General features: G+C 38.1%; 1 protein-coding gene across 2 annotated transcripts in view; it reads left to right on the forward strand.

Annotated features, from left to right (window-relative positions):
• The window catches only part of LOC150077116 (serine/threonine-protein kinase VRK1-like), a 132,542-nt gene that overhangs the window by 11,835 nt on the left and 96,406 nt on the right, over window positions 1–24,301 (forward strand). For both annotated transcript variants that reach the window (XM_090386328.1, XM_090386327.1), the window contains 2 exons: window positions 6,769–6,912; window positions 12,958–13,013. In XM_090386328.1, coding sequence (XP_090242454.1) covers window positions 6,783–6,912; window positions 12,958–13,013 — 186 coding nt within the window. In that variant the 5' untranslated portion in view covers window positions 6,769–6,782. The remainder of the gene's footprint in view (window positions 1–6,768; window positions 6,913–12,957; window positions 13,014–24,301) is intronic.

Consider the following 24,301-nt stretch of genomic DNA (forward strand, 5'->3'; position numbering starts at 1 on the left):
CCATGCGCAACAGTGTCAAAAGCTTTCCTGAAATCCAAATATATGATATCAAAATTATTTTTTGCATCCAGTTCCATTGTAACCACATCATAATATCCTATCAAATTTGTCAGACAAGACTTTCCCTTAACAAACCCATGCTGTGTCTGAATTATTGCTGCAGTCTTGTCTAGATGATCCTGCAATGTATCTTTAACCAGTGACTCCATTATTTTACCCGTAACAGAAGTTAAACTAACTGTTCTGTAATTACTCGTGTCACCCTTCGATCCCCCTTTGTGAATTGGGGATACATTTGCACATCTCCAGTCCGTGGGAACCTCCCCTGAGTCCAAGGATGTTCTCATAATTATGGCTAAGTGTTTGCTTAGTTGCTTTTCTGCCTCCTTTAATATAACTGGTTAGATCCCATCCGCCCCAGGTGCTTTTCTTACGTTTAACTTCAACAGTTTCTCTTCCACTTTGCTCTCAGTTATTACAAAATCATTTAAGTATCCTGCTACAATTTGCTAACCTTCTGCCATTTTCAAACCTTAATAATTCCTCACGTGTGAATGTAGACGCAAAATACTCATTCAGTTTGTTTGCTATCTGAGCAGGATCATCAACAGTCGAACCATCGATGTCAAGTGGACCAATCAGATTCATCCCCTTCCTTTTAGCGTTTATATAAGTAAAGAAATCCTTGCTGTTTTTCTTTGCATCTTTTGCCAAGGATTTCTCGTAATCTGCCTTCGCCTGCCGAACCTCCTTTGTGACCTGATTACAGATTAAATTATATCTGCCATAGGCTTCTGAGTCACTTGATAATTTATATGCATCCCATGCATTTTTTCAGGTATTTCCATCCATGCTTGCTGCACTGCTGTCCATAATTTCGTCACGTTCCTGGGTGGAGGTTTCAAAGCTCGAATGGACCTTTCCACAGCATCCCAAAGATGGTCCACAGGGTTCATGTCCAGCTAACAGGGAAGCCATTTCATGGTGGTAAAATCTGTGGAATGTTCTTTGAACCATGTTCTAGTCACTACGGCTCTTTGGGGAGTTGCATTCTCCTGCTGAAAAAGTCCATTTCCCTGTGGGTGCACAGTGACCATGAAGGGATGCAGATGGTCTGCAAGGATGGACATGTAACTTAGGTCATTCAGAGATGCATCTAGGCGCACCAGAGGTCCCAGTGTGTGCCAGTTGAACATGCCCCAGACCATTACTGACCGTCCACCTGTCTGACCAGTTCCTTGTTGACATGGTGGGTGCATAGCTTTGTGCAGTTTCCACCAGATATGCATCTCTCCACACAAAATAACTGGTAACGGGGCTTGTCAGACCAGGAGACCCATCTCCAATCATCCAAGGTCCAGTGCCAAAAATTCTGTCACCTAGTTGAGGTGTAGTCCTGTGTCGTGGTGTTAGCAATTGGACTCTGGTGGTTCCGCGGCTCCCATAACCTATTGCGGCTAATGATTGCCTGATGGTCTTGGTGGAAATGTTTCTGGCATCTTCCTCATTGAAGTTGGCAGTGATTTGTACCACTGTTGCTCTCCGGTTGGCTGAAACAGTGCGAGACAGATGTTGATGACCATTTCATCCACCACCTTTCTCTGCCCACAGCGCTATCCACAATGAGATGTTATTCCAGAAATGGCATATTCCCTGTACACTCTTGATACTGTCGAATGGGGATAGTGCAATTTCTGTACCACCTCCGTGATAGAATGACCCATGTGCTGGGCACCCACTATCATCCCTCTTTCAAAATCTGTTAACTCATGACGTTTATCCATACTGACGTTGAATTACCGTCTACGTGAATGCAGTGATGCAGTGTACCTATATACTTGCAAAGTGGTTGGTTCATCCACTAGCGAGAGGGGGGGTTACGGTGTCGCATTGCCAAGGGACCAGGTACCCCATGAATTCTATCCTTTCGGTATATATAAGTAAAGAAGTCTTTGCTGTTTTTCTTTGCATCCTTTGCTAAAGATTTCTCGTAATCTGCCTTTACCTCTTTTGTGACTTGATTATTCATGCAGACTAGCTTATATCTACCATAGGCTTCTGTGTCACCTGATAATTTATATGCATCCCATGCATTTTTCTTTTCTGCCATGAGTCTCATTAGCTCATCTGACATCCATATGGGCCTAAACCTTGAACAGTATTTCTTAGTTGGTATTAAAATCCTAGTAGCTTCCAAGATTAATTCCTTGAATGCTTCCCATTTAGAATTTGCTGTTGGTAATATGATCAGGTGGTCCCACTGTATGGAATTTTAAAAATGTTGGAGATCACTATAGTCACCTTTATGGAACCAAAAACCCTTCCCTTTACACCTGATGGTAGTTACATCTTTAAGAAAATCCCATATCAGTATACTGATTACTGCCATCTAGTTGTTCCTTTTTCCAAAATCAAAATTCTTATTGCATGAATAATCACTGCTGATAATCAGATCACAAGTATTACTCCCTCTGATTGCCTCTCGAACATGTTGTAGAAAACAATCATCTAGTAAATCCACAAAAGTCTTGCTAGTGTGCAAGTGACCAACCCAAAAGTTCCGGTCAATATCCGGGAAGTTAAAATCCCAATTATAAGACATTCTGATTTACTGGCCCACTCTGTTTCTCTGTATAGCTGTTCATTGTACTCATCAGAGTCGTAAGTCCTATAACACCTCCTACCTTCATTTTTTTCTTTCCCATTGCTTATTTCTCATCAAACTGACCGAACATTGCACTGTCCACCAATATTGACTGGATGCACTGTTTTAGATTTTGTTTCTTAACTAACAGTATAACACCTCCTCACTTCCTGTCCTTTCTGTACACATTATACTCAGAAATTCCAATTCTGTATTTCTTATATATGAGTGACACCATGTCTTTGATATCCCAACAATATCCACCTTTGATGTCCTGACCAGCACTTGAAATTCATCAAATTTAATTACTATACTCCTAGCATTTGTGTACATGCAGGTATACATATACCTGTTCTTACTCTTAGTTACCCTAACACAGCCCATGTATTTTTTTGTTCCATGATGACTCCCAGCAGTTCTTGAAATCCCCTGCAGCTTTCTTTCCAGACTGTTGCTCATTCCAATAGATGCAGTGCAAGAATCACCTCCACCTCTGCCTGCAGCTACTGTTAATCTATTAGTCTGTGAATCCCCCCAAGCTAACAGTTTTCCGACCCACCTAACATTGCCTCAATAGCATCAGCAAATATTCTTGCACCCTTTCTATTTATGCGTATCCCATCTCTGTAGGAGCAATCTCTCCAGTTAAGAAGCATAGACCATGCTTCTTAACTAGAATTTTAACTTAACTTAGAATTTTAAGACCATGCTTAAAATTCTACTCAATGAGCCTTTCACAATTTCTCCAGCGCTGAATTGATTGACTAGGCTCTCATCATATACTCCCTCCTATCTTGTCTGGGCAGAATTGCAGACACTTTCATATTTAAACCTAACTTCCGACTTTTTTTCAACATTGCCCTGTACTTGTTAAATAATTCTGCCGATCTACTCTTAATATCATTGGTGCCAATGTGTACAACAATATCACCTTTTGTCCCCTTAAAAAGATGCTATCTGCTCTATAATGTCATTCACTTTTGTACCCTGGTAGACATACCCTGGTCCTATGCCACCTATCCTTTTTGCCCAATATATTTCCTGTTTGCCTGACAATTGAGTCACCCACAATAACTAGCTCCTTTGAGACCACTGCATTCTGCCCTGAAGATTGCTGCTGAGTTGCTGATGCACAAGAGTGAGCTCTGGCAGCTGAGAGATTGATGGGGCCCATTTTAATTCCTTTGAGTGTGTTTACCATACACCTCAAACTCTCATAGACACCCATCAGAACGCTGAGTTTGGACCTAATTTCTTGACACTCTCTGCACCCAGCCCACACATACATCCTCCTTGGCTAGATCATGTTCTGTTCCAGAAAGGTCCCCAAATATTTCACATTTTGCAGATTTTTTTTAGACTGTGATGCGTTTGAGATTCACCCACTTTGGTCCTCCCCTGAGCCACAGCACTCCCTCTACTTTGTGCTCGTTGTTTTGCTGATCTAGTCTGGGGCTTGATTTTTGTTTAATTACAATTTAATTTTCATTTACAATGAAATTTAATAAGATTAATTGATTAATTGACAATACTATACTAAGCTAACATATTCTTAATACATTAAGTCCCCCGCATACATAAGAGATATGTTCCAGGACTTCCTACATAAGTAAGGTTTTACGTTAATTCGGGAACGACTAATAAAATATTGCTACGAAATCCCTGATATACCGAATTTACATAAACCACATAATATCCTAGAAGAATGAAGAAAAATAGTTATATTTTTCAATTAATTAGTTATATAATTTTTATATATTAGTTATATATATAGAAAATAGTTATATATTTTTAATTAGTTCAATTAAAAACTTCATCTGGGGACAGTGGTGAAGTAGCCGGAGTAGCACATAAGAAAATATAAAAGGAAGTAAAAACGCATGTTATTGTACTTTAAATACTGATATATATTTTGTAGCCGTGGTTATTATAGTTAACTTCATTGGTACCAATCCCTTCACTTCTTGTATTCTGTCTTTGTCTTTTATTATTGTGTTCACTGTTGACACTGGCAAATTTAATTCTGTGTGATACTTGTTAATGTTTGACCATTTTCATACATCCATATTATTTTAATTTTCTGATCCAAATTAATTGCTTGGTAGATTTACAAGTACTGCTGTCATTTATTCTCTTAGTTGGGATCATGATAATGATTAAAATGAAATTTTCTGTAAAGAGCTTCACAGGGTTAAGGCAGAAACACTATTATCACCTCATGCAAGCTCATATTTTACTAAAGCACATTTCTGGAGGTCATAACCATAAAACAATAAAAACAATTTGCCTTTTCCAGTTTTATTGGGCTTTTCTATTAGTGCAATTCATTATAAATGGTTAGTAAGCTTGATCTTGTTAAATTTGGGATAATATCAATAGCTGCAATGCTGTGGGTTTTTACATTATTATGGCGAAATGTGTGTCCCCTTCACTGAAATCTTCAGTCATAAAAAAAAAAAAAAAACATAAATGAATTTTCAGAATCTTCTCTTCATTCCTATTTTTAAGATTTATAAACTTGTTACTCACTTGGTATCTCACTTGTGCAATTTGTATGTGCTGTGTTCGTCATTGATTGCTTATTATTTATTTATTTTTTTTTTACTGTTTTAAATTTTACAATCCTAAATAAAAAAAAAATAAATAAAGCTGAGTGAAAAAAATTTACCTAAATCCAAAGTTACGTAACTCTGGCTTACATAAGTCAGGGACTTACTGTACAGCGTTACGTATTATGCTATCTAGTTTTACATTATACCTTATGCTATGAAGTTCAAGATATACATTATGTTATTCTGTATCGATCTCATATACTACAACAATGGTGGTAAGTTTCAAACGGTACAAGGTTCTGTGGATACTAAGTAGTAACCTACAAAATCTCTTTCTAAATTCACAATAAACTAAGGAGCAAAACAAACTAGGACTATAAAGCTACTTCTATAAAATAAATTAATATGCCAGTTAAGTTAATAAAACAGCAAAAATTTATCTAAAACTTATCTGTTTGCTGTAGCCATAAAATCTCGCACATATGGATATCCTCTTTCCCAACTTTATCTTGATCCATAATTTCTACATTATCAAAATAGTCCTCTTTCTCCTGCATGTTTGACTCATATAACTCCCTTATATATTTAACTTATTCCCCTTAACCCTTGTGGTTTTCATAGCACTTTCCCATTCCTTCCCTCTATAAACACTGACCTTTTCTTTTTCCCCATGCTCACATCCCTTACTCTCTCACATGTTGAACCTTACATTAATGCATTAAAAGTAAATTTGAGTTCATTAAAAGATATCAATAAGGCATTAAATTTTGACTAGCAGCAAAGGGTAGTGTCCCACAAATAGCACTATAACTGAAATAATTCTGCATTTATTTCTAAATGTGAGGTAACCTCATCCCCTCCCAGGCTATTTTCCAAAATTTAGGACACTAGTACCTTTTTTGCTCTGACAAAGCTGTTTTGTGAAAGAATAGTCATTCTCTTTTTCTGAAAAGAGATATGACCAACATAAAAGAAATTCCTTATAAAGAATTAGATTTCTTCTGTATTGCAGTAAATGCTTTAAAAAATTTGTCATATAAAAGTTGCACATCCAGTTTTCTTGTGATCATAACAAATATTAATAAAAAAGATTCTAATTGTAATGATTAATTTGCATTTCTTATACCTCCAACTAGAGCTGACAAATCAACCTCAGTGAACTGTGCAAAACTTGATACTGTCCTGCAGAGTGATTAAATTGAAGCATTAGCATCTGTACATGGCACAATTGAATCTGAGGCCACCATATAGCAGAGTCAGTAGTGAAAGTGTTAATAGTTCTGTGGTCCTATGATTCTCTGTTATGTTTGCAGTTAGATTTTGACAGTTTTCAAAACAAAAAATAAATGCTTGGTTAATCATGATTTATGTGGGCTAGATTTGTACCCATAACCCACTGACTCAGTTACCTAGCTCAATATTATTTAATGCTATAACAGTTAACATTTTATGAAAGTAGAATAAATGCTATTTAATATTGTGATTTTTCAGTGTAATACTAAATCTCTATTATTAAATGAGTTTTATGTAAGAAATTATTTATTTTTTTTTTTTTTTTTGCCCCTCTGTTAGTTGAAAAGCAAAGAATGCCTCCACGTAAGCACAAACTTGCTGATTATTCACTTCCTCCAGGAACTGTTTTTACTGATCTTAAGAAGAAAAGCTGGAGATTAGGGAAGGCAGTTGGAACAGGAGGCTTTGGGGAAATTTACTTGGGTAATAATCATTCTGTGATTCTTTGTATATTGGAGTTTATTGCATGGATTATTAAAAAAAAAAAAATTAACTGTTATGAAAACATTATTAGTAGTGTGTTTTCATCATGTCATGTATATATGTTGTTTTTTATTTGTACAGTACAAAGTGGGCCATATGTTTACTGAGAAGAGATGCAATTTATTCAACAGTTCATTTAAATATCATCATGGAATTAACATAATGTCCCAGACAGTTTACTGTTGCCTCACCTTAGTGGTTGCTGGCTTATCATGTGCATCCCAACATTTGTGTTCGATACAGAGATAAAAGAATGTCAAAAATTTACTTAAAAAGAAGTCTTAGAAATAAAGAAAACTTTCAAAGTTCATTTATAACCAACAGCTGTAAATACCTTTGTGAAATTAAAACTGTATATGAATGTAATTAAAATCATAGGTAAACATGAAAATAAGAATAACAAAAAGTTTGAAATGTGCAATCACTATCAAAAGGCCAGTTGTATTAAGTTATTTTAAGATAAATGTGGAGAGAAGTAAGTGGAGATATGTGCTGCATATCCCTCTATGATGTACATTCTCTCACAGTAACTATAGGTAGTGGGTTTCTTTTGGATATGCCAAGGTGCCCGAGTGCAGGCCATTTGGTCAGAACTCTTACATATGTCAATTTTCTGTTGTGGGAAACTTTGAGGTTCAGTGAAATATAAAACTTGTTGATTAATATGCAAAAATTGCAGATATACTGTAGACCAAGCAATGTATTTACATTTTAAAATGTACTTTTTCTGCTATAGGAACAATTCTTATAGACAAAAGTGTTTGTAAATTATCAAGATCATGTCAAAATGCAGATGAGAGGGTTCCCAAATGCGTGCCTGCCAACTCTTTTAATTTGGTTGGAAGTATTGTGATAATCAGGCATGTCTTTCAGTTTTCCAATAAGTTCAATTTTCTTGCAATTTTTAATCAAGTTAGTTATTTTGCAAATATGCAGATATTTTCAATTAAAACCTTTTGAAGATCTGCTTTAGCTTGCCTAACCTCCTTTTGACTTGATTACAGACATTTATATCTACCATAGGCTTCTGTATCACCTGATAATTTATATGTATCCCATGCACTTTTCTTCTTTGCCACATACCCCAGGGGCTCACATCTTGTGAGTATAGGCTTGGCATACCAAGGGTCCTGAGCTGGATAGCTTCCTTACACCGTATGTTAATAATAATAATGTCTCGGTAGTTCATCTGACATACATTTAGGTCTAAGTCTTGAACAGTTTTTCTTTGTTGGTATGAATAGCCTAGTAGCTTCGTTGATTACTTCCCCAAATACTTCTCATTTAGGATTTGCTGTTGCTAACATCAGTGGTCCCACTGCACAGAATTTAAAAATTATCTGGGACGACTGTAGTCACCCGTAAGAAAGTAAAAGCCTTTCCCTTTGCCCTTAATAGTAGTTATGTCTTTAATTAAATTACACATTAGTACACTGATCTCTGCCACCTAATGGATTTTGCAGATTCTTAATGAATGAAGAATCACCGCTGAGAACTAGATCGAGCATTGCTTCCTTGTGTTGCCTCTCTAATAACATTCTGCTGTAGAAAAGTCATCCAAGAAATCCACATAAGTTGTGTGTGTGTGTCCGACCGACCTGCCTACCCACAAATTCCAGTCGTCATCTGGAAAGTTAAAATCCCCCATTATGAGACATTCTGAATTGTATTTCCCTCTGTAGCTGTTTATAACACACTCCTCTCAATTTTGTTTTCCCCTGTGCTTATATCACACCAAACTGACTTCACGTTGCACTTATCACCCACATCATCACCTGGATGCACTGACTTAGATTTAATATGCATTGTACTTTCCACATTCAAATTCAGCATCACTTATGTCTGAGTGACACCATGTTTATGCTATTCCTATATGTCTGCATTTATTGACTTAATCAGTATTCAAATAGTGGTAATCATAATCAGATGCCTTTTAACTGAAAAATTGTAATAAAATTTGTAGTTAATATTATTTTCACTAAAGGAATAAGAGTAAATCATTGGCAGTATAAAAAGATTGAATGATGTAATGGGTAGTTTCTAATATGTTGCTTCAGTGAAATGATTTTTTATTCACGTGAGAAGGAAATTACAGTAACGGACCGGACAAATAATAATACAGTACTGTATATATTAATCTCGACCACATTTTTTTTTTTTTTTAGGTTATACAAAACTTGTGTTATTAGAAATAGGTAGTTATTATTAATTAAAAATTAATAATAATTACCTATTTCTATTATTGTTTTGATAATTAGTGGAGTCCCTCAGGGTTCAGTATTGGGTCCATTATTGTTTTCTGTATTTATAAATGATATTGATGATGGTATATCAAGCTTAATGTCCAAGTTTCAGACGATACGAAGGTTGGCAGGGTTGTCAAGGACACTACTGACACTGTGCTACTGCAACAGGATCTGGAAAGGTTGAGCAGATGGACTTCGAGGTGGCAAATGAAGTTTAACATTGACAAATGTAAAGTACTACATATGGGAAACAGCAACCCCAGAGCAATGTATCAACTCTGTGGTACTACACTGACAGTGGTAGAGAATGAAAGGGACCTGGGGGTGGTTGTGCAGGCAGATATGAAGTTTTCTGAGCAGTGCAGACGGTCTGCAAGAGTAGTTCATGGTGTATTGTCGATGATATATAGGAATTTTTCTAGCAGGGATAAGGAGGTGATTATCCCATTGTATAAGGCAATGGTCAGGCCACACCTAGAGTACTGTATACAGGTCTGGAGGCCTCATTTCAAGAAGGATGTCGAGATGCTGGAACGAGTACAGAGAAGGGCAACAAGATTAGTGAATGGAACAAAGGGGTGCTCTTACGAAGAAAGGCTTAAGTTTTGCAAATTACAGTGTCTGGAGACTAGGCACCGGCGAGGTGATCTGATAGAAGTGTATAAAGCCTTGAATGGTTTGAGCATGCTCAATGCTGATGGGATTCTTCCTCTTGCTCAGAATAATCACCTGAGAGGGCATAAATTCAAATTGAGAAAAGACAGATGTAGGATAGACGTGAGGAAATTTGCCTTTAGCCAGCAGGTGGTTGGTTGGTGGAATAGACTTCCATCCCTTGTCGTGGAAGTTGATAGCCTAAATAAGTTTAAGGCTCAGCTGGACAGGTATTTCGAACGAACAGAGGGGTGAAGTAGAAGTGGTTATTTTTTATTTATTTATTTTTTTATTTATTTATTTATTTATTTATTTTTTATTTTTTATTATTTTTTTATTTATTTATTTATTTATTTATTTATTTTTTATTTTTTATTATTTTTTTTTATTTTTTTATTTATTTATTTATTTATTTATTTATTTATTTTTTATTTATTTATTTTTTTTTGGCTGATGCTGCATAAGCTTGCTTTCTTGCATCAAATGCCTCTACTAATGCTAATGCTAATAATTGTCTACTTTTATTTTTATAATCAAATTCAGGAAATTGTTTTTTATCCTTTCTGAAAACGTGTTCAAATAGTTGTTTTCCCAGATAACAGATAAGAGCAGGCAGTGACATGCGAGCTGAACATGACTCGGGACACTAAACTGCAGGTCTACCGACTCACTTTGTTTCGGTCTCAGTCTGCCTCAAACTATCGTGTGGTCAGATTGTATACAGAATGTTTCTGTGATTTCTGAATTGTGACTATTTATTAAATAATTTTGCAATCCTTACAATTTAAAATGGTACCAAGTGATAGAGGAGTTAAAAGAATGCTTGTGAACTTAAATGTGGCACAGAAATTAGAGCTAATTGAGAAATTAGAACAAGGCATCTCAGTAGCAAGTGGTTGTGAAATTTTCGGCATAAAAAAACAAACTGTTTCTGATATCCGTAAATCAAAGGCCAAATTGCAACATTTTTCTTTAAAATACAGTGTTGATAGCTCTAAATGTGGTTCTACAGAGGGGAGTAGAAAACACATGAAAGTTGCGCAAGATAAAAACTTAGAAGAAGCTGTGTATAAGTGATATGTTCAACAGAGATCTAGTGGTGTTAATGTATGAAGTTTTGAGTTGAAATCTGCGTGTGAAACTCTTTGAAAACACATGGAACTTAATGTCAAGGCAAGTGATGGGTGGCATTTTAGAAAAAGGCATGGCATTATGAACAAGAAAACCTGTGGTGAATCTTTAAGTGCAGACACTTCACAAGTTGAGCCATTTAGAAAATTTATAAATGAACTTATTAAATCTGAGGGCCTTATTTTATCACAGGTTTACAATGCCAATGAAACTGGCCTGTTCTATTGTGCAGTTCCTGAAAATACGCTTGCCTACAAACATGAACACAGCACTCCTGGTTGCAAATTAAGTAAGGATCGATTTTCTGCCTTACTTTGTGCAAATGCTGATGGCTTGCATCGCCTGAAGCCCATGGTGGTAGGGAAATCAAAGAAACCACGCACTCTTAAAGACATTATGAATCAGTTGCCTGTTATTTACACCAGCTCAAAGAATGCATGGTTTACTTCAGAGATTTTTTCTGACTGGTTCTTCTTCAACCTCTTTGTCCCTCATGTGAGGCACTTCCAGACAGATGTTCTGAAAATTTCCACCAATAATGTAAAGACATTGTTGCTTCTTGACAATGCCCCTGCTCATCCTAGTGCTGAGAAGTTAGTAAGAATGGCAGAATTAAATGTCTTTTTTTTTTTTTTTTTGCCTCCTGACAACTTCAGTTATTCAGCCAATGGACCAGGGAATAATTGCAGCCTGCAAGAGGCTGTATAAGAACTTTTTGGAAGAAGTAATGGTTGTGTTGGAGGATGAAGAAGATGCAGAAGAAGACATAAGAGGAGCCAGGGCACTTCAGAATCTACGAACCTACAACATTAAGTCTGCACTCTTTAACTTTGCAGCTGCTTGGAAGGAGATGAAGACTACGGCTTTGGCAAATGGTTGGAAGAAGTTGTTCAATATTGAACCAGATTTGGATTTTGAAGGATTTGAGGCAAATGACTTTCGGCACACCCTTGTAAATGCTGGCAACCAGGAAACAACTGAAGATGATGTTCTGAAATGGCTTGAAAATGATGGTGATCCCGTGGCTACCAAGTCCTCACTGAAGAAGAAATTGTGGATGAGGTTCAATATGGCAAGGCAGGGGAAGAAGAAGAAGACATTGAGGAAGAGCAAATTACACCAGCACGGTCTACACTGTCTGAAATGAGAAATCCCAATGTAGTGGATAGCAACATCTTCTGACCCTGAAATTGTCCCTTGCTATGAACATTTTCGGCAGTTCAGGGCAATCATTATTAAGAAACAACATCAGAGTGGCAAACAACTGAAGCAGGATGCTTTCTTTAAGTGAACTTCACCGACTCCTACTCCTATTTCACCTCCAACTGCTTGTACATCTCAACCATCTACAAGAAAACAGATGACACCAGTGCCCCCATTTGTGAACATTTCAGAAGAATCTGAAGCTGAGGATTCCCCTTCACCTCTACCTTCAGATACTGAACAACGACTACTGTACTACTACCACTATGGTCACGGCAAAATACTCTTCAACTTCCCTGTCAAAAAGGTGAGTAAACATTACATATTCTCTATTGTAATTTAATAATTTTATATTTTACAGTACTGTATATTGTATTAAAGTTTTTTTTTTACATTAAAAACAATAAAAAATGCCCCCCCAGGTTACATTCAATTTAACGGACTTTCGTCATTAACAGACACCCTTTCTCCCCTATTAGTCCATTAAATTGAGAGTTTACTGTATATGATTGTCCATAGTGAATTAATATGAACACTTATTTGAGTCATGTGAGTGTTACTAAGTGAATTTTATTTTGTACAAAGAATTACAGTGAGTTAGACTCCCACACAATAGAACCACACCCTTCAAATGCTGCCTTTTAACTTGTCATAATACTTTGTACACAATGAATTCATTTGATAAAAATTCGTGTGTTTCAATTAATTTATAACTCAATTAAATCATTTTTATTCATTTCTTGTTGTACAGCATCTGATGATGTTTCAAAAGATGTTAAAGAAGGTGCCAAATATGTTTCAAAAGTGGTAAGGATTTTTCATGTATTAAAGATCTTTTCTTTTTTTTTGTATTAAAATCATTTGAATAATTCACTAATTCCTCTGACCTTATTTTTCATCACTTTGCTTATTGTGTGTTCATTTTAGAAAAATATAGCCCCAATAGATTTACCGAGCACATTTATTGCATAAAGTTTAACTTAACTATTTTCCTGTTTCTCTAGAAAACAATTTTTGTTTTGTATCAGTCACACAGTAAAACTGTTCTGAGCACCCCTCTGTTAAGTGGCAGATTTTTATTGATCCTTTGTTAATTCCTCTGTTAAACATCCCTTATTACACCCTGACCTGTCTGTTCTAAGAGTACTGTATAGTGAGTTCACCAATCATTTGGAGAGGTTCAAGTTCAAATATATTAGAGACCGAAGAATTCATAAAGGCCTCTTCTTCCTTGGGGATACAGTTAGCTGATCTCAAGTAGATGGTTTCCCCTGTGAGTTATCCCAAGTTTTTCAGCTCTCCCTGGGGAGGCAAAACTTTGCAGGAGAATTATCTAAGAAATCTGATGGCATTTATTTTTGTCTTATTGACATTTTTGGTAGGAGTAAATATGTTATTAATGTGAGTTACATTTTTTTGCATACCAAAATATTACAGAATTATTTTGTCATTCAAATCTGTTGTTCTTAATAGGGATAGGTACCATATGATAGTACCATAGCTATCAGCTCTCCATATTTATGACCCCTGTACGTGGTGAGGGGACCTCCCAGTGATGCTGCTGGGTTTCCAGATTAGCATCACTGGGATCTAACGCCCATACCTTGGTTCCAGGGTTACATCATTGGAATCCGGCGTGTGCAGCCGTGCGCTGCGACCCGTGGACTTCGGAAAGGGGGATCCTGGTGGTTGAGGGGCCCAGCCTTAATACACCACTTTGGCCCCTGCTTCGACAAGACGGGTGGTCCCGGACCGGCTCGACTGGGATCAATCGGCGGGTGGTTTTATACTGCTAGGGTCAACTGCGTTCCAATAAGTCTCCCTCCCTTTGGTCCTGGGACGGGATAAAGACTTATTGGTAACGTGGGTATGGTGTTCTAAGCGAACTCTGCGTCCCATTCGTGTACGCAGTACCTGCTAGTTCACGAGTGGGCGTCCCCTCGTAGGGCTCCGTGGTGGGTGAGGTACTTAGGCATCAGACATTTTCTCTTTACTCATATGAGTAATTTAAATTCTTCTTCTGGGGCCCCAACAAGGCCCCTACCTAATCGATCGTCAGATGAGAGTGAAAGCAATTCAGCTAAAAGAGCCAGAACTGAGGAGAAAACAACATCTGTGACACCTCTTTTCCTCATTCTCCATTCCACCGGAGAGCAGTCACTTGGGAAAATGTCACCTTTCTTTATCCAGAAAGGATTAGAAGGGATGGCAGGTTCACCCAAATCCGTAAAACGGCTGCGTTCTGGAGATATTCTAATAGAAGCATCAAATATAAATCAAGCTGAAAAATTTTTGAAAGCCACATCTATAGGGGGAATACCCATCATCACAACCCCCTCACAAAACTTTGAACTCTTCAAGAGGTGTGATATCAGAGTGGGATCTTCTTCACGTTTCTGAAGAAGAGATCTGCTCTGAATTAAAAGATCAAGGAGTGACAGCTGTCAAGAGAATATCAATGCAGAAGGAAGGGAATCTCGTCCCTACCCGAGTTCTCATCCTAACATTTAACACCCCACGGCCTCCTAGTTCCATCAATGCAGGGTATTTAAACTGCCCAGTGAGGATCTACATTCCAAACCCACTGAGGTGTTTTAAATGCCAAAAATACGGACACTCACAAACGGCTTGTCGTGGTAACCCTGCCTGTGCTCGATGTGGTGCGAAAGACCACGAGAGCAAGGAATGTTCAGCTTCTAAACCGATCTGTGTAAATTGCCAACAAGATCATCCTGCCTACTCCAGAGCATGCCAGTGGTGGAAGGATGAAAAAGAGATCCAGAAATTGAAAACGGAGCTGAATATCTCCTACCCAGAGGCTAGAAAACGCATTCAACCAATAAATAGCGGGAAACCTTCATATGCCCAGAAGGTTTCTGCGAAGTGTACTATCGGTAAGCAGACTGAGAAGACTGTACCACCAAGAGAGTCATTCACACCGATTGCCCGCTATTTATTGAGTTTACAAAAGCCCACCAAAAAAACGCAATCAGCTGCCACTCCTATATCCGTACCTCCTAATGCTCCACCACTACCAAAACCAAGTGGTAAAGAGCCAACAGTAATAACAGAAACAATGGATGTCGAGCACAAGGAGGTACCGGATGAATCAGTCTTGGAACTCTTTGCGGAGGAAGAAATGGACACGGGACAGCGTCCATTCTTCCCCAAAAAAGATAAAGCCAAGACTGATAAAAGTAAGCCCTCAGCACTTCGGAAGCCGCCTGATGGACCCACCAAGCCAAAATAATGGCTAAATTCCTACAATGGAATTGTCGTGGATTCCGGCGAAATACTGATGACATCAAGGCCCTCCTGCAAAAGCACGAGCCAGTTTGCTTTTGCTTGCAGGAGATGTATCTAAAAGCAAATGATGATCCCACCATGTATAACATCACAATCTTTCGTAAGGATAGAATTGCGGATGGTCCTGCTCATGGAGGAGTGGCTATCCTTGTGAGTAATCAGACCCCAGTTCAGCCCTTGCTAATTACAACCAGCATAGAGGCTGTTGCAATTCGCCTTACAGTGGGATTTTTATTAACGGTCTGCTCTATTTATTTGCCACCTGGGACTGACATCTCCCAGGAAGACCTTGATGATCTTCTAACGCAGTTGCCACCCCCTTTCTTACTTCTTGGGGATTTTAATGGACATAACACCCTGTGGGGTAGTGCTAACATCAATGGAAGAGGACGGGTCATAGAGTGTATGCTCAATGACAATGCCCTTTCCCTTGTAAATACTGGAACAAACACCTTCTTCCACATGCCTACCCGTACGTTTTCTGCCATTGATCTCTCTATCTGCTCCCCTTCTCTACTCCCTTCAATCACTTGGGAAGTGGAGGAGAATCCATACGGAAGTGATCACTTCCCTGTGATAACCTTGTTACACAGTGGGAGACCATGTCTTCCTTTTAGGTTACCACGGTGGAAGTTTGATCAGGCTGACTGGAATGCCTTCCAACATCAGGCAAATTTTGACCTCAGTACAGTCAGTCAGGAGCCTATCAATGATGCAGTAACGTACATCACAGAAATCATTGTCGAAGCAGCTGCGAATGCTGTGCCAAAAACATCTGCCCGGTTTCCACCGTTTCCCAAACCTTGGTGGAATTCACAATGCACAGCAGCAAAAAAGGCTCAAAACAAAGCGTGGGGGATATTCCGTCGATATCCTACCACTGTTAATCTAATAGCCTTCAAGCGTGCACGAGCCAAAGCACGCTACATTCGCCGTCAGAGTCAAAAGGAATCATGGATCCGTTTTACATCATCTATTAACCAGGCTACCAATTCTAAGGTAGTCTGGGATAAAATCCGGAAAATGAAGGGAAAATATACATCCCACCCTTCTTCAATCCTAGATTATAATGGATGCGCTATTGCAGATCCAACTGCAATAGCCAATGCTCTTGGGGAAACATTCTCTAACATCTCAGCAACATCTTCGTATTCCCCAGAGTTCCTGGTCCTGAAACATAAACTGGAAAAACAGGCACTTAATTTTAAGTCTAAGAACATCTATCCCTATAATGGGTCGTTCACTATTCAGGAACTGAAAAGAGCCCTCGCCCTTTCCAAAGCAAGTGCTGTTGGACCAGATGGCATCCATTATGAAATGGTTAAACATCTTTCATCAAAATCTATGGATTATCTGCTCTCTCTGTATAACAGAATCTTTATTGAAGGGCAGTTTCCGGATTCCTGGCGCAAGGCAATCGTTCTTGCCTTTGCTAAGCCAGGAAAGGATCGAAAAGTCACTACCAATTATCGTCCTATTGCTCTGACTAGCTGTCTGTGCAAAATCCTGGAGAGAATGGTTAATTCTCGTTTAATATGGTACTTAGAATCAAATGACCTTCTCTCCAATATCCAGTGCGGCTTCCGAAGGAACCGGTCCACTTTGGACCATCTTATTAGACTGGAAACATCCATCCGGGATGCTTTCCTAAAACGCAAACACTTGGTGTCGGTGTTCTTTGACATGGAGAAAGCGTATGACACAACTTGGAGATTTGGCATCTTAAAAGATCTGCATAGCCTGGGTCTTAGGGAGCAACTCCCCATTTTTATTAAAAACTTTTTAGCCAATCGATCTTTCCAAGTTCGTGTGGGATCCTCACTCTCTCGTTCCTTTAGCCAAGAGGAGGGAGTACCACAAGGATCAGTATTAAGTGTCACGCTTTTTGCCATCAAAGTTAATTCCATCACAGAACAACTTCCTCCAACTGTAAACAGTGCCCTCTATGTTGATGACTTTAGCATATTTTGTCAGTCATGCAACATGAGGGTTATTGAAAGACAACTGCAGAAAGCCATTGATCGTCTCAACTCCTGGGCACTTGCAAATGGCTTCAGGTTCTCGCCGGAGAAGTTTGCGTACACTTTTGTCGTAAGCGTAATCTTCATCCTGAACCTGAATTAAGGCTCGGACAAAATGCTATTCCAGTAGTAGCGGATACAAAATTCTTGGGACTCGTATTTGACAAAAAGTTGACCTTTCTGGATCACATCCGTCAACTCCGTACAAAGTGCACAAGAGGGCTGAATATTCTGCGCTCTCTTTCCTCTACATCTTGGGGTGCGGATCAATACACCCTACTACCCATCTACCGTGCACTTGTACGATCCAGACTAGATTACGGGTCCCTGGTATACAATTCGGCCAGAGACAGTGTACTTCGTTGGCTGGATCCTGTCCATCATCTGGCTCTCCGTACCGCTATTGGAGCATATCGAACATCTCCAGTCCAGAGCTTATACGTCGAAGCAAACGAACCGCCGTTATTGCTTCGACGTAAGCAGTTGTCTCTAAACTACGCTCTAAAACTGAAATCCCTGCCAGACCACCCTACGTGGCTATCCGTTTTTGAGCCACGATGGGAAAATTTGTACAACACCCGTAAGACTGCCAATCGTCCTTTTGGTATTCGTGTCCAAGAGCTACTCAAAGAATTTAATATAAAGGTAGACAAGGTTGCCCAAACACCAAAGCAACCCCTTCCACCCTGGCATGCTCATGTCCCGGCATGTGACTTGTCCCTTAGAAATTGGGGAAAGTCGGACACTCCATCGTCTGTCTACCTGCAGCTTTTTTCAGCACACCGAGCTGAACATTCTGACTTCGTGCCAGTCTACACAGACGGCTCAAAGGCGGAATCATATGTGGGATCTGCTGCTGTCTTTAGAGACAGCACTACATCGGAGCAGATTCCCTCTGAATGCAGCATATTTACTGCAGAGCTGCACGCTGTAAAGTTAGCCTTGGATCACATTAGTAAATACCAATACCAACGGTTCATTTTATATTCCGACTCTCTCAGCGTGTTACAGGCTTTAATAACCGTGAGATATAATTCTCATCCAGTTCTGTCTAGCATTCAGCAGAAGATTCACTTCCTCCGTGAACGTGAATATGATATCCGCTTCTGCTGGATTCCCAGCCACATTGGGATTAGGGGAAATGATTTGGCTGACGCCGCAGCCAAATCAGCAATTCCCAATAATAACCACTGCCTGTTAGTCCCCTATACAGACTACAGGCAAATAATACATCAAAAGATACATTCCCAATGGCAGGATTCGTGGAATAGACAGACTGCGAATAAATTATATCATATAAAACCTGTAATTGAACCGCGGCAGTCTAGTCTGCGCAGGAATCGTAAGGAGGAAGTTGTTCTTGCCCGGACCTGCATAGGACACAGTCATTTAACTCATTCGTTTTTGCTGAGGGCTGATGACCCTCCTATGTGTGAGTCCTGTGGCACAATTTTAACAATCAGACACATTTTAGTTGACTGTACCAGTTTTAGAAATGCTCGTTTTACCGCTTTTAACCATCTGACTGAGCCGTATACACTCAGTCATATTTTATCCGACAATGACCATGTGTCTGCTATTTTTAATTTCCTAAAATCAGTAAACCTTTTTAATCATATTTAAAAAATCTTATTATTTTAAGATTTTCTATTGTTACTTGTTTACTGATATTTGTCTGTTACAGTTTATACTTGTTTTTATAACCTGACGTAGTGATCTAATTCAGTAGGTCACTGAAATTTTTTTACTTTTTATGACAAGGTTTTGGGGCATTATAGCCATAGTTGCTGATCCAATAAAACTCAACCAAACAAACAAACTCCATATTTATGACAGAGACTGTTTTTGACCTCTTCTCCTGCCTCCTGCTTACCATCCTAACATAGTTTTTCTTTCTTTTTTTCACAAAAAACTAATACTATGGCTTTGTCTATAAATTCATATAAATTCAATTTTTTTTTAAATTGTGAAAACTTAGTGTGCTACTCTGCATTGCATAAAATGTGGGGAATGCACAAAACAATGTTACATATCATAGAGTATGATATAACATGTTTGCTTTGTAATATAATTTTTTACTTTTAACCAGCAAGAAACAAAGGTATAATCAGACATTTGCAACAAATAAGCATAAGAATAATGTGTAGTGTGCAAAAGGAAAGAAATGCATAAATAGATACCATTTTCTTCACTTAGTATTTCTTAGTGAATATGATGGTATCATGCATTATTTTTCATAGAACTTATTTGCTGTGTTTGCTCATGCAGGTGCCTTGTTCAGAAATATTTCCCTCATAGTGAAATCGTGAAAAATTATGGCTATGGAAGAATAAAAACAGTAGAGTTAGTGAATTTGCACAGAGATAGAAAGATGTAGTTGATGGCTTTGAAAAATGGCCTCTTTTTAACTGCTACAGATGGCAGCAATCAAGTGATTCCAAGCTGTATCCCATTTTGTTGACCTTAACAAATCCATGCTATGATTGCAGTATAATTGCATGACCATCAATTATTATTTTGTTAATTCATTAAAAAAAAAGAGCTTGCTTTCAGTTAATGCACTGGAAGGAAAGTTGACTATAATAATATATAATATTATTATAGTCAGAAGATACCCAATATTATATAAAAGATATAGTGGGTATCTTCTGACCAGCTGAGCATGTAGGATTCCTTTAGAAAAGTGCTTGGTATAGTGTCAATAATATCCTGTTATGGTAGAGCCTAAACACCAACTTAGGTGTTTAGGCTCCTAAGTAAAACCAAATTATGGTTTTACTTAGGAAGTTTTTAAAAGAGGAGATTGAGCAATTGGTGGTTATAACTGTCCTTGTCATTTGATCAATTTTTATGCCAAAAAAAAGACTAACAACTAGTGGTGTAACTAGGGTGAGGCAGGTGGGGCACATGCCTTGGGCACCAAATTTGGGGACACCTTTTTATGGTTAAAAAATGCAAAAATTCCAAAAGAACAGTTTTCAAGGGGTGCCAATTTTTTTTATTTGCCCTTGGTGCTATCAACCCAAGTTATGCCACTACTGACAGCACTTCCTCTGAAAGTGTACATTTGGTGAACATTCTATACTGTCTAGAGAGAAGAGCATATGATCAGAAATTTTTGTCCATCACCCCACAAATACTGTGCCAGAGGTCTCCTATGCATGTATATTGGCTCAGATATACCAATATAAATCTTGTTTATCTGCCTATGCAGTAATATTATATTAAAGTAAATTTCAGTGGACAACGGTTGTCCATTGAAACTTGGACTTTTAACATTGGATGAGATGCTGCATTAGTAACCTCTCTGTGCATGCACACAACTAAAACTTGTCTGAACCTCTCAAAATTTGCCGAGCAATTTGTTGAGCATCAGTAATTATTCAATAAAAAAAAAAAAAAAAAAGGGATCTGGAGAGTCTCAAACACTTGGAACTGTTCTGTGAACTAGTAGAGAGGTAGTTTGTGGAAAACATCATAGAGCTGGTCTAAGAGATATAGGACCATCTGAAGTATATTAGTCATCTATAGGGAGCTGCATGTAAATCCAATATCACAGTCACCAGTCTGAAATAACAGTTGGAATGGTGGTGTTCCCAATGTTCATGGAATCTGGAACCCTGGCAGGAGGTGTTATTGGAGTCATGGATATTGCCATGATTTTGTAATAACTGAGAGGAAAGTGGAGGAGAAATTGTTGAAGATAAACATAAAAAAGGCATCCATGGTGGATGGGATCTATCCAGTTATATTAAAGGAGGCAGCAAAGGAAGTAAGCAAATCCTTGGCCATAATTATGAGAGCTTCCTTGGACTCAGGGGAGGTACCCATGTACTGGAGATGTGCAAATGTGACCCCAATTCACAAAGGAGGATCAAAGGGCAACACAAGTAATTATAGACCTGTTAGTTTAACTTCTGTTCCAAGAAAATTAATGGAGGCGCTGGTTAAAGAAGCACTGTAGGATCATCTAGACAAGACTTCAGTTATAGCTCGGACACAGCATGATTTTGTTAAGGGAAAGTCTTGCCTGACCAATTTGATTGGATACTATGATGTGGTCACAAAGGAACTGGATGCAGGGAATAACTTTGATATCATATACAGGCATACCTCGAATAACGAATAGGATGCGTTCCACGAAATTACTTCGTTAAGCGAAACTTCGTTTTCAGAGGTAAAAATACTATGGCCAGAATTAGGGATACGTTCCTACGTAAAGAAAATGAAAAGCTTTTTTTTCGAACAAAGAAAAGTTTTATTAAATAAACAGTCAACTTACATACAAAGTGAAATCACATTTTAAAATTGATTGCTTATGCTTTTTTTCTCTTTCATTTAACAATTGCCTATACGGAGTTATTGCATTTAACACTGATCGCTTAACAATAACACTTCTTCCTAAATCAGGATCATTTTCACTAAAAAAATTTAAAACGTTTTCAATGTCATTTAAGCAGCTTTTTAAATCTTTGTTTGTTAACACTTTTTCGGCAGGAACTTCTTTAACTTCGTCTTCATTATCTTTGTCTTCGTTGCTAACAAGGTTTTCTAAATCTTCCACTGAAAAACCATCATCTTCTGCATTCAATAAATTTCTAACATCCTCTTCATCGACATTTTCGAAACCTATTGATTGAGCCATCTGGATAACTTCATTTCTAATTTCTTGGATATTATTTTCTTCTTCTAGTACTACTTCTGGCCATATTTTGCGCCAAACTCCATTTAAGCATTTCTTAGTGACTTCTTTCCAAGAACTATCAATGCTTTCAATTGCGTTTTTAATGGTTTAGTTTTTCCAAAAAGTTTTAACTGTCATTTCCTCTTTATCCTCTAGTTCAGTTAAACTGCTTAATGTTCGACGCAGATTATAAGCTTTAAATGATGCTATTACTCCCTGATCCAATGGTTGAATCAGGGAAGTTGTGTTTGCTGGAAGAAACACAACTTTGACAGGAATGCATGTGTCCAACGTGTTATGATCAGTAGGATGTCCCGGAGCATTATCTAACAACAAAAAGAGCTTTTTCTTCAAAGTTGTTTTTTTTTTTTGACAATACCGTTTTACTTCAGGACAAAAGTGGTTAACAAACCAATCAGTAAATAACTCCTTGGTAACCCACGCTTTTCTGTTTGCTTTCCATATTACAGGTAAATTCAATTTTATGTTACCTTTTAACGCCCTCGGATTTTCTGAATGGTAAACTAATAACAATTTTAATTTATAATCGCCAGAGGCATTTGATCCAAAGAGTAACGTTAAACGGTCTTTGGCTGCTTTGAACCCAGCAGCTGATTTTTCTTCAATAGAAATGAAGCTTTTTGTTGGTAGCCGTTTCCAGAACAAACCGCTTTCGTCAATATTGAACACCAAATTTGGAAAATTTTCACGTTCAATTATTTCCTTTAGTTTTTCTGGAAATTTATTTGCAGCTTCTCCTGTTAATTTTACACTGGCCCGTTTTTTTAAATTTCTCGAACCAACCACGAGAAGCCCCAAAGGTTTCCGTAATTTCTTCAGTTTGTTTAGATTTCAGGTGATTAAACTGGAATATTTTTTTTTTATGTTAAATGGGGCTTGAAATTGCCGACTTCGTTATATCGAAGCTTCGTTATCAGAGGTAACGTTAACCGAGGTATGCCTGTATTTGGATCTTAGAAAGGCTTTTGATACTGTTGCACATGGAAGACTGCTAAACAAATTGGAGCAGTGTGGCATTGGAGGCAAATTGTTGCTATGGATAAAGCGATGGTTGAGTGGGAGAAGACAGAGTGGTAATCAGTGGACACTGCTCATTGTGGACTAATGTTATTAGTGGAATCCCTCAGGGTTCAGTGTTGGGTCCATTGTTGTTTTCTATATTTATAAATCCATTGTTGTTTTCTATATTTATAAATGATATTGATGATGGTATATCAAGCTTAATGTCCAAGTTTGCAGATGATATGAAGGTTGGCAGGGTTGTTAAGGACACTAATGACAGTACGCTACTGCAACAGGATCTAGAAAAGTTGAGCAGATGGGCTGAGAGATGGCAAATGAAGTTTCATTGACAAATGTAAAGTACTACATATGGGAAGCAGTAACCCCAGAGTGATGTATCAACTCCGTGGTACTACATTGACAGTGGTAGAGAACGAAAAAGACCTGGGGGTAATTGTGCAGGCAGATATGAAGTTTTCTGAGCAGTGCAGACGGTCTGCAAGAGTAGCTTATTAGTGTCTTGTCAATGATATACAGAAATTTTTCTAGCAGGGATAAGGAGGTGATTATCCCCTTGTATAAGGCAATGGTCAGGCCACACCTTGAGTACTGTATACAGGTCTGGAGGCCTCATTTTAAGAAGTTTGTAGAGCTGTTGGAACGAGTACAGAGAAGGGCAACAAGATTACTGAATGGAACAAAGGGTTGCTCTTACTTAAGAAAGGCTTAAGTTTTGCAAATTACAATGTCTGGAGACTAGGCACCTGCGAGGTGATCTGATTGAGGTGTATAAAGCTTTAAATGGTTTGAGCATGCTCGATGCTGATGGGATTCTTCCTCTTTCTCAGAATAATCACCTGAGAGGACATAAATTCAAATTGAGGAAAGACAGATATAGGATAGATGTGCGGAATTTTGCCTTTAGCCAGCAGGTAGTTGGTAGGTGGAACAGACTTCCATCATTTATTGTGGAAGTTGATAGCTTAAATAAATTTAAGGCTGAGCTGGAAAGGTATTTGGAACGAACGGAGGGGTGAAATGGGAGCTTTTTTTTTTTGGCT

This window comes from Mastigoproctus giganteus, chromosome 12 (genome assembly GCF_048544385.1).
Source record: "Mastigoproctus giganteus isolate SK-2022 chromosome 12, ASM4854438v1, whole genome shotgun sequence".
Classification (NCBI taxonomy): domain Eukaryota; kingdom Metazoa; phylum Arthropoda; class Arachnida; order Uropygi; family Thelyphonidae; genus Mastigoproctus; species Mastigoproctus giganteus.